At 47.2% G+C, this 15,925-nt stretch overlaps 2 protein-coding genes across 3 annotated transcripts in view; both read right to left on the bottom strand.

Annotated features, from left to right (window-relative positions):
• The window catches only part of LOC139250209 (probable E3 ubiquitin-protein ligase HERC3), a 116,182-nt gene extending 105,149 nt beyond the window's left edge, over nucleotides 1-11,033 (bottom strand). The window contains exon 1 of one of the 2 annotated variants that reach the window (XM_070872712.1): nucleotides 10,966-11,033. The gene's annotated coding sequence lies outside the window, so the exon portion shown is untranslated. Of the gene's footprint in view, nucleotides 1-3,483; nucleotides 3,743-10,965 lie in introns of those variants that run through there. The other variant, XM_070872707.1, reaches the window with a different exon arrangement.
• Nucleotides 9,949-15,925, bottom strand: part of LOC139250259 (probable E3 ubiquitin-protein ligase HERC6) — an 80,348-nt gene continuing 74,371 nt past the window's right edge. Inside the window, exons 20-23 of the mRNA XM_070872761.1 lie at nucleotides 14,223-14,293; nucleotides 13,180-13,363; nucleotides 11,957-12,059; nucleotides 9,949-11,132 (exon numbers count right to left, since the gene is read on the bottom strand). Coding sequence (XP_070728862.1) covers nucleotides 10,924-11,132; nucleotides 11,957-12,059; nucleotides 13,180-13,363; nucleotides 14,223-14,293 — 567 coding nt within the window. The 3' untranslated portion in view covers nucleotides 9,949-10,923. The remainder of the gene's footprint in view (nucleotides 11,133-11,956; nucleotides 12,060-13,179; nucleotides 13,364-14,222; nucleotides 14,294-15,925) is intronic.

Here is a 15,925-nt window from a genome sequence, read left to right as displayed (position 1 = left end):
CTCTGGCGTTGAAGTCGCCGAGGAGGATCAGTTTGTCGTCCGTAGGGACGCGGGACAGGGATTGTTCGGGGCTGGAGTAGAATGCCTCTTTGGCCTGATCTGTCATTGAAGCAAAACCTCCCTACTCTTAAAATCTATGCCTCGGTCTAATAAAGGCATGTATCCCGTATGCCTTTTTGACCACCTTATCTATCTGTTCTGCTACCTTCAGGGATCTGTGGACATGCACTCCGAGGTACCTCTGTTCCTCTACACTTCTCAGTATCCTACCATTTATGGGTTGGGGTTCTTCCAACTTTCGGGTGTTTTTCGCTGAACGTCTCAGTTCTCTGTGCGGGTAGGCGGCACGGTTTTAGCTGGTGCTGCTGTGCCCACTGTGGGAATCCCTGAACTTTGCCGCTCGCCAACTTGTGCCTTAAAATCGCTGGATTCAGGCCAATGACGTGCGTCCCTATAGGAAGAGAGCTTACACTCCATAATTCAAGGCCAGAGCAATTGTGGAAGTATACAAAGGACAGATTGTAGCCTTTTGGGTATGCAAAGCTTCAGCAGACTGATAAAGGGCACATGTCTTAACCATCGGTCTGATGAAGAGTTAGACAACTGACGCATTGTAGCCTGAATTTTCCCTGCCCAGATGCTGACTGGGCTGTTGTGTATTTCTAGTGTTTCCAGTTCTTGTTTCAGATTTCAAGCCTTTCCAATTTTTCTTACCCATGCGGATTGCATAGTATGACGTAAACTTAATTACAGATTTCCACACGTCAGACTCCAACACAACAACTTGCATTTATATAGCACCTTGAACAAGGTAAAATGTCCCAAGGCGCTTCCCAGGAGTATTATAAGACAAACAATTTGACAACGAGCCATATAAGGAGAAATTAGGGCAGATGACCAAATGCTTGGTCAAAGAGGTAGGTTTTAAGGAGCGTCTTGGAGGAGGAAAGAGGAAAGAGAGGCGGAGAGGTTTAGGCAGGGAATTCCAGAGCTTAGAACTTAGGAAACAAGGCACGGCCACCAATGGTTGAGCGATAATAAGGGATGCTCAAGAGGGCAGAATTAGCGGAGCACAGACATCTCGGGGGGGAGGGCTGGAGGAGATTACAGAGATAGGGAGGGGCGAGGCCATGGAGGGATTTGAAAACAAGGATGAGAATTTTGAAATCGAAGCGTTGCTTAACTGGAAGCCAATGTAGGTCAGTGAGCACAGGGGTGACAGGTGAGCGGGATGTGGTGGGATGGGGAACCAATGGAGAGAAGATTTCGGATCAAAGGTTTAACTTTCAAACCATTAATGGAACATGCCCACTGGATCACTGCAACATATATTTTTTTAAAAAGAACGTGTCAGAATTTACAACCTTGTCAATTTGCGTGCTCTAGGAGTTTGCTTCATACAACGTTCTGTACAGATTAAGCCCACCAATGGGTCAATCTCACCCAAGTTATCAGGTCACAAATGGTCACACGCCAACTAGCAGTCTCCAACCAATGAGAAGCAACGACAACGAATGGGGCACATCCCGGAGAAGTAATTTAAGCTCCGTAATACAGGTGAGGCTGTGACCACTGCAGACAATTCTTTCAGACATCAATAAAGGGAGTCTCAATCATGTTAAGGCAATTTCTGTTGAAGTTGAAAATCCTGACACAATATCCGAGTCTAATTTAACCAGAACAAAACTTCAAAACATAACATGCAAGTTCAAAAAGGAAGTTTTTGCATTTACATGCCGCCATTATCAACCTCAGGATGTCCCAAAGCGTTTTGCAGCCAATTAAGTACTTTTCCTTTTGGAGTATGGTCACGGTTGTAATGTCGGAAACCTGGCAGCCAATTAGCGCATAGCAAGCGCCCACAATGAAAGAAATGAGCAGATCATCTGTTGAGGTGTGGCTCGAGGGTTAAATGTTGGCACCGGGGAGAACTCCCCGCCTGGGCTCTTCGACGAAATAGTGCCGTGGGATCTTTTACGTCCGCCTGAGAGGGCAGACGGGGCCTCGGTTTTGCGTCTCATCCGAAAGGCGGCCCCTCTGACGGTGCAGCGGAGGAGGGCTCCCTCAGCCCTGCACTGGGAGTGTCAGCCTGGATTATGTAGCGTGAGCGGAGCTCGAACCCACGACCTATGCCGGCACAGAGGGGCAGAGTGCTGAGCCTATGCTAAAGACCCTTTTGCAGATGAACATTTAACACGAACAAAATATACGCCCTGCGCGATGAAAACTTTGCAGCTCCACCAGCAATACATTGTGGCACTCAAAGAGAGGTGGGGGGGGGGTGTCAGGTCTCTTGTTAGCCAACTGACTGCTAGCTCAAAAGGGGAACATAACATAAGAATTAGGAGCAGGAATAGGCCGTACAGCCCCTCGAGCCTGCTCCGCCATTCAATAAGATCATGGCTGATCTTCGACCTCAACTCCACTTTCCTGCAATGTCCCCATATCCCTCGATTCCCTTAATATCCAAAAAAACTATCAATCTCTGACTCGAATATACTCAAAGACTGGACCTCCACAGCCCATTAAGAACATAAGAACATAAGAATTAGGAACAGGAGTAGGCCATCGAGCCCCTCGAGCCTGCTCCGCCATTCAATAAGATCATGGCTGATCTGGCCGTGGACTCAGCTCCACTTACCCGCCCGCTCCCCATAACCCTTAATTCACTTATTGGTTAAAAATCTATCTATCTGTGACTTGAATACATTCAATGATCTAGCCTCAACTGCTTCCTTGGGCAGAGAATTCCACAGATTCACAACCCTCTGGGAGAAGAAATTCCTTCTCAACTCGGTCAACTTTGGGGTAGAGAATTCCAGAGATTCACCACCTTCCAAGTGAAGAAGTTTCTCCTCATCTCAGTCCTAAATGGCCAACCCCTTTATTCCGAGACCATGACCCCCGGTTCAGCCGGGGTGGGGGGAGGGGTGGGGAGGAAACATCCTCCCTGCATCGCCCCATGTCAAGCCCTGTAAGAACTGGTGAATCTCTGGAATTCTCTACCCTAGGGGGGTGCTGTGGGGGCTCACGTCTTTGAGTATCCTCAAGACAGAGAGCGATAGATTTTTGGGGGGGAATATTAATAAGAAATAGGAGCAGAAGGCCATATGGCCCCTCGAGCCTGCTCCGTCATTTAATACGATCATGGTTGATCCAATCATGGACTCAGCTCCATTTCTCTGCCCGCTCCCCATAACCCCCTATCCCCTTATCGTTTAAGAACCTGTCTATCTCTTGTCTTAAATTTATTCAATGTCCCAGCTTCCACAGCTCAGTGAGGCAGCGAATTCCACAGATTTACAACCCTCAGAGAAGAAATTTCTCCTCATCTCAGTTTTAAATGGGCGGCCCCTTATTCTAAGATTATGCCCCCTTAGTTCTAGTCTCCCAAGACTCTAGTCTCCAGTATCAAGGGATAGAGCAGAAAAGTGGAGCTGAGCTAGAAGTGGATACTGTATCAAATCATGGCTACAAAGTTACCTGAAATGTTGCTGTTTTTTTTCCTGGATGCTGGCACAGTGGAGAGCAGCCGGAGGGCAAGGGCTGCACTGACTGTGTGGGTGCTAGATGGCTAGCTCCAGATGCCAGCTGGATCAGTGGTGGGTGGGGGGGGGGGGAACAGGACCGCCTTTGTTGTTGCCGCGACCCCACCAGCTGAGTGACAGCCCACGCCTGTCAATCACTCGCCCTGTTTCCCCGGTCCGGGCGCTCCCTGGGCAAACCATTCGCTTCCAGGTTGGTCGGCGGGCGCCGTGACGGGCAGGCCGCCTGGGCCAATCGCCGAGCCCGCACCCAGGCAACGCGGATGTGGAGTGCCGACGTGCGGATCGGCCTTAAAGGGGCACGCACGCACTTGCGCATGCAGCAGGAGTGACGCGCGCATTGTCTTAAAGGGGCCATGCATGCACCGTCCGAGGAGCAGGAGCAAAGCATTATCTTAAAGGGGTACGCGCACACTTTCATCAAGCAGGAGCAATGCGTTGACTTAAAGGAACATGCACCCACCTTCCAGTAGCAGGAGTAATCCATTGCCTTAAAGGGACATGCACCCACCTTCCTGGAGCAGGAGCCATGCATTGTCTTAAAGGGACCATGCATGCACGCACTTTCATGGAGCAGGAGCAATGCGTTGACTTAAAGGGACATGCACACACCTTCGCGGGCAGGAGTAATGCATTGTCTTAAAAGGGTACACGCACACTTTCATGGAACAGGAGCAATGCATTGTCTTAAAAGGGACCATGCACCCACCTTCCGGAGCAGGAGCCATGCATTGGTTTAAAGGGACTATATAAATGCAAGTTATTGCTGTTGGAAGGGTAAAGCTGTCACTGAGCCTGTAATGCTACCCAATTTGCTCCTGATAACCCTATAAATCAAGGGCCTAATAGCATCTCCAACCTCCCTTTCCTCTCCAAAGTCCTTGAACATGTTGTCGCCGCCCAAATCCGTGCCCATCTTTCCAGCAATTCCATGTTTGAATCCCTCCAATCCGGTTTCCGCCCCTGCCACAGTACCGAAACGGCTCTCATCAAAGTCACAAATGACATCCTTTGTGACTGTGACAAAGGCAAACTATTCCCCCTCGTCCTGCTCGACCCGTTTGCAGCCTTTGACACGGTTGACCACTCCATCCTTCTCCACCATCGTCCAGCTGGGTGGGACTGCTCTCGTCTGGTTCCATTGTTATCTATCTAATCATAGCCCCAGAGACTCACCTGCAATGGCTTCTCTTCCCGCCCCCCCCCCCCATCGTTACCTCTGGTGTCCCCCAAGGATCTGTCCTTGGCCCCCTCCTATTTCTCATCTACATGTTGCCCCTTGGTGACATCATCCAGAAACACAGCATCAGTTTCCACATATATGCTGATAACACCCAGCTCTACCTCACTACCACTTCTCTCGACCCCTCCTCAGTCTCTAAATTGCCAGACTGCTTGTCCGACATCCAGTTGTGGATGAGCAAAAATGTTCTCCAACTAAATATTGGGAAGACCGAAGCCATTGCCCCCGCCACAAACTCCGTTCCCTAGACACTGACTCCATCCCTCTCCCCAATTCCTGTCTGAGGCTGAACCAGACTGTTCGCAACCTTGGTGTCATATTTGACCCTGAAATTAGTTTTCTACCACATATCCACAGCATAACTAAGACCGCCTATTTCCACCTCCGTAACATCGCCCGTCTCCGTCCTTGCCTCAACTCATGTGCTGCTGAAGCCCTCAACCATGCCTTTGTTACCTCTAGACTTGACTATTCCAACGCACTCCTGGCAGGTCTCCCACATGCTACCTTATGTAAACTACAGCTGATCTGAAACTCAGTTGCCAGTGTGCTAACTCGCACCAAGTCCCACTCACCCATCACCCCTGTACTCGGTGGCCTACATTGGATTCCGGTTAAGTAACGCCTCAATTTCAAAATTCTCATCCTATGTTCAAATCCCTCAAAGGCCTCGCCCCTCCCTATCTCTGTACTCTCCTCCAGCCACATAATCCCCCGAGATGTATGCGCTCCTCTAATTCTGCCCTCTTGAGCATCCCTGATTATAATCGCTCATTGGTGGCCATGCCTTCTGTTTCCTAGGCCCCAAGCTCTGGAACTCCCTGCCAAAGCCTCTCTGCTTCTCTTTCCTCCCTCCTTAAAACATACCTCTTTGACCAAGCTTTCGGTCACCTGCGCTAATTTTTACTTATGTGGCTCGGTGCCAATTGTTTTTATCTCATAATACTCCTGTGAAGCACCTTGGGACATTTCACTACGTTAAAGGTACTATATAAATACAAGTTGTTGTAATTATTTTGATGATGCGTCGGCAGCCTCGTACTGTACGTAGAACTGAAGGAAAGAGAACAGAGGGTTTTAAACTATCCTTTATTTGTGCCACATGGCTTCTCCACAGTTCTGTGCTTCAATCCTATTACATCAGGTTGCAAAGATCATTAACTCTTTAACTATTAATCACAAAGATATTTGCCTCATTTTATTTTGACTACAGGTGCGATCTGTAATCTATCAGGTTGTCAACTCTGATTGGACATGAGGTTTTACCCCATGACCTCCCGTCTCCAAACCACCTCACCCAGTCAAACAGCCTTTTTCCATTTCCAATACTTTTCTAACTAATGAACAAAAGTATTCAACGAAAACAGAATTTAAAAAACATACTATTTATTTTTAAAGCCCCCTAAGATTCACCCCCCACCCCCCCCCCGCATCCCTCCAGAGGTGTCCCGCAGATGAATCTTTTATTTTTCAGGAAGGGGTCCCTGGGGAGTGAGCCTTGGCTCAGTGGCAGCATTCCCGCCTCTTGAGTCAGGTGGGTTCCAGTTTCGAACCCCGGGGAGCAGGAGGCACTGAATACTGGGTTGGCATCCAGCGGGGGCGCTCGTGTCCGATGGGAGCAGAGTGGCAACCCCCTCCCCTCACCCAGCCCGATGGTATCTCGCCGGTTCTCCTGTCACGGGGTTTTGGGTCAGGCGTAACGATTGCCCACAGAGAAAATGACTTTCGTTACGGAAACAACCTAGGGCACCATCTCCTGGTTGTAAACGGCAGTGGAAGAAATGGGTCGCCTCGTGTGCCGCTCGGGATGAGAGGAGGGAGAAGACCTGCCTCGTGTCCAGCGTTGCTAGGGGCAATCCTAAACATAACCCTAATCCTAAATGCAGTGGCAAAGAGGAATTAAAAGGTAAAACCACTGAAGAGAGGCGATTCAATTGCAGGGCATTCGATTTACCTTGTGAAGGAATTCTACCTTATATCTTCTATAAAAATAAGACTCTACCTTATAACTTCTTTAAAAATAAGTCAAGCTGGATTTAGAAATGCTAAAGAATTCTAACCTTAAAGAAAATTATTGGAAAAAGTCCTGAGGGACAGGATAAATCTTAATTTGGAAAGACATGGATTAATCAAGGACGGATTTTTTAAGGGAAGGTCGTGTCTGACTGACTTGATTGAATTTTTCGAGGAGTCAACCAGGAAGGTGGATGAGGGCAGTGCGTATGATGTAGTGTATAAGGATTTTAGCAAAGCTTTTGATAAGGTCTCACATGGCATATAGAAGAACATAAGAAATAGGAGCAGGAATAGGCCACCTGGCCCTTCGAGCCTGCTCCACCATTCAATAAGATCATGGCTGATCTGATCATGGACTCAGCTCCACTTCCCCGCCTGCTCCCATAACCCTTTATTCCCTTATCGCTCAAAAATCTGTCTATCTCCGCCTTAAATATATTCAATGGCCCAGCCTCCACAGCTCTCTGGAGCAGAGAATTCCATAGATTTACAACCCTCTAAGAGAAGAAATTCCTCCTCATTTCAGTTTTAAATGGACGGCCCCTTATTCTAAGACTATGTTCCCTAGTTTTAATTTCCCCTATGAGTGGAAATATCCTCTCTGCTTCCATCTTGTCGAGCCCCCTCATTATCAATAAAGTTTCAATAATCATCATCATCATAGGCAGTCCCTCAAATTGAAATGACTGGTCACGACAGTAATAGCCCATGGGATCCAGGGCAAAGTGGCAAGTTGGATCCAAAATTAGCTCAGAGGCAGGAAGCAAAGGGTTGATGGGTAATTTTGTGACTGGAAGGCTGTATCCAGTGGGGTTCCGCAGGGCTCAGTGCTGGGTCCCTTGCTTTTGGTGGTTATATATCAATGACTTGGACTTGTTAGGGGTTTGCAGATGACACTAAAAGAGCTTGCGTGGTTGATAATGAAGAAAAAAGCTGCAGACTGCAGGAAGATATCAAAGTATGGTCAGGTGTGCAGAACTGTGGCAAATGAAATTCAATCCGGATAAGTGTTAGACCTCCCCAAATGCATTACCTAACAAGACAAGGGAATACACATTAAATGGTATGACAGGAAAAGTGTAGAGGAACAAAGGGACTTTGGAGTGCAGGTCCACAGATCCCTGAAGGTAGCAGGCCAGGTAAATAAGGTGGTTAAGGCAGCAAATGGAATACTTGCCTTTATTAGTCGAGGCATAGAATATAAGAGCAAGGAGGTTATGCTTGAACTGTATAAAACACTTGTTAGGCTGCAGCTGGAGTACTGTGTGCAGTTCTGGTCACCACATTACAGGAAAGATGTGATTGCACTGGAAAGGGGGCAGAGGAGATTTACAAGAATGTTGCCTGGACTGGAGAATTTAGGCTATGAGGAAAGATTGGAGATGTTGGGTCTGTTTTCTTTGGAACAGAGAAGGCTGAGGGGAGACTTGATTGAGTTGCATAAAATTAGATAGAGTGGATAGGAAGGACCTGTTTCCCTTGGCAGAGGAGTCAACAACCAGGGAGCATCGATTTAAAGTAATTGGGGGGAGGTTTGGAGGAGATATGAGGGGAAATTTCTTCATCCAGAGGGTGCTGGGAGTCTGGAACTCACTGCCTGAAAGAGTGGTAGAGGCAGAAGCCCTCACCACATTTAAAAAATACTTGGATGTGCACGAAAGTGCTATAACCTACAGGGCTACAGACCAAGAGCTGGAAAGTGGGGTCAGGCTGGATAGATCATGGTCGGCCGGCACGGACACAATGGGCCGAAATGGCCTCCTTCCGTGCTGTAAATTTCTATGATTCTATGACCCTAGATACGTTACTTTATTAACTTCTTAAAACAGGACAGTTGTTGAAATAAGCAGTCGGCTTGAATGGCCTATTTTGGATTGTTCATCATAAACAAATGGTAGCTGCCTTCTTGACTACAGATAGCAAATCGAACAATGAACATATGCAAACACACCAGTTAGTTCAGTTGAATTAGTAAAATGTCAAGTACCTCACATAAACAAGACTAAAATCTTGGAAGTTATTGGATAACTTCTTGAAAATAAAATATCATGAAACAAACACTCAAGCACCTAATGCACAAACAAATGACATCTGCACTTTGGACATAAATGTTAAATTCACAATAGCTATGTATTGATACAGGAGCTGCTTCAGCAAGATAATAATGATGATTAACTTGAGATCTTATGAAACGGGGCATAAAGGGAATAAATGTTGAAAGCTTGAATGAGAGAGCAAGACTCGCTTTAACGGGCAAAAGCGTATCTCCACGACAGAGCAAGGCAGAAGGCACTGTGTTTATTCTGTGGTCTCCTACTTCTCGAGGACTGAAGGTAACTGCTACCTTGATAATTGATGGATATCCTGCTTAACAATTTTAAGAATTGTAATACTGTAACGAAGTTTAGATTTAAAAGTAAGATTCTCTACTAGAAATGAGATTGTATTTTTCACCTTTTCTCGAACTGTTAACGCTACAATTGACTGACTCAGCAAGTGTAAATTGCATAACGGTTCTTCAAATAAATCTCGATATATTTATGAAAAGACTCTCAATAACTCACGGAACACCTCTCACATACACTCTTTTGGTGACGAGGTACATTACTGAGGAGAGACACCCCCGGACCCTTCTAATATTGGGATAATTAAAATCTGGATAAAACTTACTAACAAGTGCTATCTGGAGAACGGTTACATTCTCGTATTGTTCCTTTCCTTAGAGAGAGAGATAGTCCGGACCTTTAGACCCAGTTAGCATCTTTAGGAGTCGGCTACCTCAACCTTAAGTTGGGAGTGAGCACTCGAGGAGTAGGCCGGATCCGGGATAGGGTGACATAGAAACATAGAAATTTACAGCGCAGAAGGAGGCCATTTCGGACCATCGTGTCCACGCCAGCCGACAAAGAGCCGCCCGGCCCTCGGTCAGCAGCCCTGAAGGTAGTTAATTTTTCCTTTCAACCTACTCGGCCCTGTGAATATGTACTATATTAAATTGAAACTATAGAGATAGATGGAATGGTTACAGCACAGAAGGAAGATATTCAGCCTGTCGAGCCCGTCCTGGCTCTCAGCTAGTGCCACTTCCCCTGCCCTTTCCCCCGTAGCCCGGCAAATGCTTTTGCTTCAGATACTTATCCATTTCCCTTTTGAAAGCTGCGATTGAGTCTACCTCCACCCTTTCAGGCAGTGCATTCCAGAACCCAACCACTCGCTGTGTAAATTGGGACCCTTTTTGACTGCTCCACTGGCTGTGATGTGGAGCCTACCAAAATGATGTAATTGCATAGAAAGTATAGCACAGAGACGGGCCATTTGGCCCATGGTGGTGTTAATGCTCCACACAAAATTTCTCCCACCCATCTTCATCTAACCCTATCGGCATATCCTTCTATTCCTTTCTCCCTCATGTGTTTATCCAGCTGCCCCATTAAATGCACCCATGAATTGGTAGGGATCGGAAGTGTAATGGCCAAATGGAAAATTCCAAAATAAAGCACGACCTCCATGATACTGAATACAGTCCCCACCACTTATACTGGGGGCGTTGGTGTCAAAGCAATTTTCTCACTGTACACGGAGGCTGTTGTAACAAAGACATCTTTTTTTTTTAAAGCACGGAGGGAATATCATGTCAATTTCATGGTCAGCCCTGTTGATACACCAGTCTGCTGTTTGTATTAACAATTTCTCAAAAAAACACGTAGGGAACCTTCATGCTCCGGCTCTCCACTACACAATGATGATCCAAACGAGAGAGAGAGATAGCGGCCTGGTCAGTGTCACCTGTAGTGTTGGAGAGTTGTACGGGGCTGATTTACTCAGGGGTCCGGTCAGTTTCAGCTGAAGGGGGCGATACGTAATGACAGGAAATGCACTTTAATGAACTGCCAACAGCTGCTTGAACTGTCCGAAATAACTGGCAGGCTTAATTTGGTTTAAGCACCGCCTCTGTAACTGACGACTGTGGTAATGGCAAATGGTTAGCGCCACTTGTCCGATACGGGCGGGTATCCGTGATCAGCGGGGACGGTACAAGTGGTGGGGACTGCAGCGTTGAAAGTTGAAACTGGCTCCAGATGACATGCACTGCCCTTTTCCTCTGACTGTCAGCGTGCTTCACAATTTGTCAAATCTTCGCTTCGAGTTAATAGCTCTCACCAGTTTGGTTTTGAGAGATTCAGCGTTGGTGTACTCTGGAAGATTCAGGCGGAAAAAGCATACGTTTGCCTCCGGGTAATCGTCTTCAGTCAGATGGCACGGGAAAATCTTTATCTTCACGCTCTGCATTCCCATCACCGGAATACGATCCGTTCCTGTGAGAAACGCTGGAAAAAAGAGCTTTGAGTGTTTACACTGCACTCTCTGTACAACCGAATCAATGAAGTTATTTATTCCACATATGTGGTTGTTCTTATATACTAGCATATGAAATTGAAGGGCAGGAAATAACTAGCCGGTCCATCAGGCCTACCCCACACCATGATGACTGGAGCATCATAATTAAAGACTTCCTAAACTGCCCTGCATTACCCCCCGCCCCCTCCACCCCACCTCATCCCCCCGACCTCGTGCAGCTATGTAATCTCTGGCCAAAAACCAGAGATAAAACCCAGAGCCAATCAGGGGAAAAAATAAACTGGATAATTCCTCTCCGACCCCTCACATGATTAAAACCAGTCCAGGAGATCACATGGACCAATTGTTCTCTATAAAGACACATACCATCTATACTATATGATGTGATCGCTGCCCCAGTCAAGAGCCGGTCCAGCTCCCTCTTGGAGGCATGAGAGAGAGTAGAGGATAGGGGAGGAAGGAAACACACTGATGCAGTACTACAATATGTAGACCTCTAGGGGCCTAAATGGCCTGGCTCTCATTATTAGATGGTGCCGCCTTGTTCTGAATTGGCTGAAATGGCTTCTCTGTATCTACCCTATCACATCGCTTTGTGTAGGTCCAAGTTCTGTTCACAGGCACGTGTAAAAGCTTTCTGCTCTGCTTCTCTTGGATAACTTAGAGGAATCTGGATAGAACTGCTGGGTAAGGGGCTTTCTTTTGAATGGCAGAGAGAGGCCTTGTGGGGGAAGTGCATATTGGAATTACATCTCAAGTCTGTGATGTAACCGTAGCTCAGTGAGGTACTTACCGAGGAAACGTTTCTTCTCATCCAAAGTCAGCTCATGGAACACTGTCCAGAATATCTGAATGGTTGGATGTGTTCTGCTGTATATCCCTTCATACGTCGTGTTCTGTTGTATAAAACATCATTAGTATTTTACAGACACATAACGTAACATAGCACGATCAAGCATTCCAGGATATGCTTGTGTGTTCGCAACCTTGGTGTCACATTTGACCCTGAAATGAGCTCCCGACCATATAATCCACACCATAACTAAGACCGCCTATTTCCACCTCCGTAACATCGCCCGTCTCCACCCCTTGCCTCAGCTCATCTGCTGCTGAAACATTCATCTCTTTCTTTGTTACCTCTAGACTTGACTATTCCAACGCACTCCTGGCTGGCCTCCCACATTCTACCCTACGTAAACATGAGTTCATCCAAAACTCGGCTGCCCATGTCCTAACTCGCACCAAGTCCCGTTCACCCATCGTCCCTGTGCTCGCTGACCTACATTGGCTTCCGGTTAAGCAACGCCTCGATTTCAAAATTATCATAATTATTTACAAATCCCTCCATGGCTTTGCCCCTCCCTATCTCAGTAATCGCCTCCGGCCCCACAACCCCAGCCCCACAACCCTACGCTCCTCTAATTCTGGCCTCTTGAGCATCTCGGATATTAATCGCTCAGCCATTGGTGGCCGTGCCTTCAGCTGCCAAGACGCAAAGCTCTTGAATTGCCTCTCCGCCTCAATACCTCTGTTTCCTCCTTCAAGACGCACCTTAAAACTTACTTCCTTGACCAAGCTTTTGGCCATCTGCCCCAATATCTGCTTATGTGGCTCGGTGTCAAATTTTGTTTTATAAAAATCTCTTGCGAAGCACCTTGGGATGTTTTATGCACATATATTATTACAAGTTGTTGTTGTATTTCAAATCCTTATATTGTCACACTAATGCTTTTAAATTGTAGTAGTGGATCTCCCAGGGTGTTCATAGAATCACACAGCACAGAAGATCCTTCGGCTTCTTACAAATATAAGCCTATCACGCTTCTCTGAGCACGCCTTGAGATGTTTTTCTACGTTTAAGGCGCTACATAAATGTTGCTATCTCACTGCTGTCAGTGGGACCTTGCTGTGCACAAAATGCCTGCCGCATTTTCCGACATTACCACAGCGACTGCCCTCGAAAGGTAAGGTATGAGGGGAAGCCATTCCTGATCACAGTGTAAATAGTTTTCAAACCTCTTCCAGAACATTCCAGTCATAGTCATCGCTTCCAATCAGTATATCCATCAGCTCCTGAGGCTGGAAGAATTTTATTAGTTCCTTGTCGCAAACTTTGTAGAATCCTCTTCTAAACTCATCGAAGGGTTTCTTGACTGACGTTGTGAATATATACTTCACGTAAGCTTCCACAAATTCCTCCCTTTGATTGTAAGGTGAAAGCAGCATTAAAATGTAACCAGAAAATTCAATGCAAACAGACCGACCTTAAAGCAGTTCGATGATATTAAAGCTGTTGGTGGGGACGGGGGCCGACCTCTGACCTCAGCCGCAAATGGGCAGGAAGTCGGCCGTGCGGCTGTGCTGCCCGCTCGAAGCCGGCGCCGGGAGGCCCAAACCAGAACCGGGATCGGGCCTCCTTTAAATACATACCTGCTGTAGCTCGTGGGAGGGCTTCTGCTCTGAGTAGGCCGGGTTGCTGGCGCGGGGGGGCGGGGGGGGGAGTTGGAGGGGTGAAGCGTCCCCGGATGACTGGAGCAGGCCTCAGAAGGGCTGGCAGAAGGCTGGGGTTATTTGGCTGGTTCGAGACCACTCAACGCCTGGTACACATGGGCAGCGTTACGAACATATGCACGAAAATGACTGGGGCGAAAAGACCAGTTGGCCAATCGAGTCTGCCCCAAAAGACATGATGCCTGCAGCGTCGTGGCTAGACACTTCCGAATCCCCGGCTGTCCACCCCCCAACCCCCCCCTCCCCCATCCCCGCCGACCCCCCTCAACAGCCATGCAATCGTCTGGGAGACGCAAAAGAAATGCGGGACAAAAAACCCTTAGGGCTGATAAAGGGGGAAGAATTCCTCCCTGACCCCCTTAGGCCGATTGAAATCAGTCCAGATCACATTGACAGATGATGCAACATGTGCCAAGTTTAGAGGCCTATGTTTATCAGGCCTGAGAGCCTGAAATACTGAGTGGGCAGAAAGACAAAGGACAGGGATAACAGATCTAAAACTCTAAATACTGACTCCATTGTAACTCCATTGTTTACTTCTAACTTACCTGTTCTCTTTAGTCACAGGCTGATTATTGCCGTTTGGAATGAGCTCAACCTCCTGCCCGTCCCAGGAAATCTACGTTAAAAAGCATCAGTTAATATCCTTTCGCGCTCTCGGTCCTAATCATTATTGTGTTTCCTTCAATACATTCAGCTGACGAAAATCGCTTCTGATAGTGCACAGATTCATTGTGATAGGAAGAATGGGGAGAGGCAAGTTAAACCAAATGGTACAATTTTATGGGGCGGGGGGAGTTGCAGGAACCGAGACAGCTGGAAGTGTACATTCACAAGTCTTTGAAGGTGGCAGGTCAAGTTGAGCAGGCTGTTAAAGGCATACGGAGTCTTTGGCTTTACAACCAGAGGCATAGACTGCATAAGCAAGGAAGTTATGCTGAACCTTTCTAAAACACTGGTTAGGCCCCAGCTGCAGTATTGTGGTCAATTCCGGGCGCCGCACTTTAGGAAGGATGTCAAGGCCTTCGAGAGGGAGCAGAGGAGATTTACTAGAATGGTACCTGGGATAAAAGACTTCAGTCATGTGGAGAGGCTGGGGTTGTTCTCCTTAGAGCAGAGAAGGCTAAGGGGAGATTTGACAGAGGTGTTCAAAATCAGGAGGAACTGTTTCCAGTGGCAGAATGATTGGTAACCGGGGAACACAAATTTAAGGTAATTGACAAAAGAACTCGAGGCGAGATAAGGAAAAAAAAGATGCACGCCGCAAATTGTTATGATCTGGAATGCGCTGCCTGAAGGTTGGTGGATTCAATACCAACTTTTAAGAGGGAATAGGATAAATATTTGAAAAAGAAAATGTGCAGGGCTATGGGGAAAGAGCGGGGCAGTGGGACTAATTGGATCGCTCTTTCAAAGAGCCGGCACAGGCACGATGGGCCGAATGGCCTCCTTCTGTACTGCATCATTCTTTGATTCTATGATCCCATGCTACTATTTTGACAAGGATTTAACTTTAGTGATTGGAGAACGTTTGACATGGAAAGTGTTGTAGAAGTTCAACTATTTATCTGTCTAAACTGATTGAGACTGCAAATTGGATTTTATAAATGCGTCTTTTACTGACACAAAGTACACAATTTATTCGTTCATGGGATGTGGGTGTCGTTGGCAAGGTCAGTATTTATTGGCCGTCCCTAATTGCCCTTGAGAAGGTGGTGGTGAACCACCTTCTTGATCCGCTGCAGTCCGTGTGATGAAGGTGCTCCCACAGTGCTGTTCGGGAGGGAGTTCTAGGATTTTGACCCAGTGACGATGAAGGAACAGCCGATATATTTCCAAGTCAGAATGGTGTGTGACTTGGAGGGGATCGTGGAGGTGGTGGTGTTCCCATGTGTCTGCTGCCCTTGTCGTTCGAGGTGGTAGAGGTCGCGGGTTTGGGAGGTGCTGCGGAAGAAGCCTTGGCGAGTTGCTGCAGTGCATCTTGGAGATGGTACACACTGCAGCCACGGTGCGCCGGTGATGGAGGGAGTGAATGTTTAAGGTGCATGATTCAAAAATAAGGGGGAAAAATTGCAGTCAGAAGCGTCGTTCGGATGAATGCCTCCAACCTGAAAATGTTGTACGGAAATACCTGGTAGTTCCAGAGGAACGTAGGATTCCAGTCGGAAGCCTAGTTTCGCAGTCCAGCATACGGGAACATGTCTACCAGGTACGTATGTGTAGCTTGGAATCACGTGGGCCTGGACAATGG

Source organism: Pristiophorus japonicus, chromosome 2, assembly GCF_044704955.1.
Source record: "Pristiophorus japonicus isolate sPriJap1 chromosome 2, sPriJap1.hap1, whole genome shotgun sequence".
Lineage (NCBI taxonomy): Eukaryota > Metazoa > Chordata > Chondrichthyes > Pristiophoridae > Pristiophorus > Pristiophorus japonicus.
The sequence above is the reverse complement of the archived record's forward strand: the minus strand, read 5'-3'. Positions and strand labels throughout refer to the sequence as shown.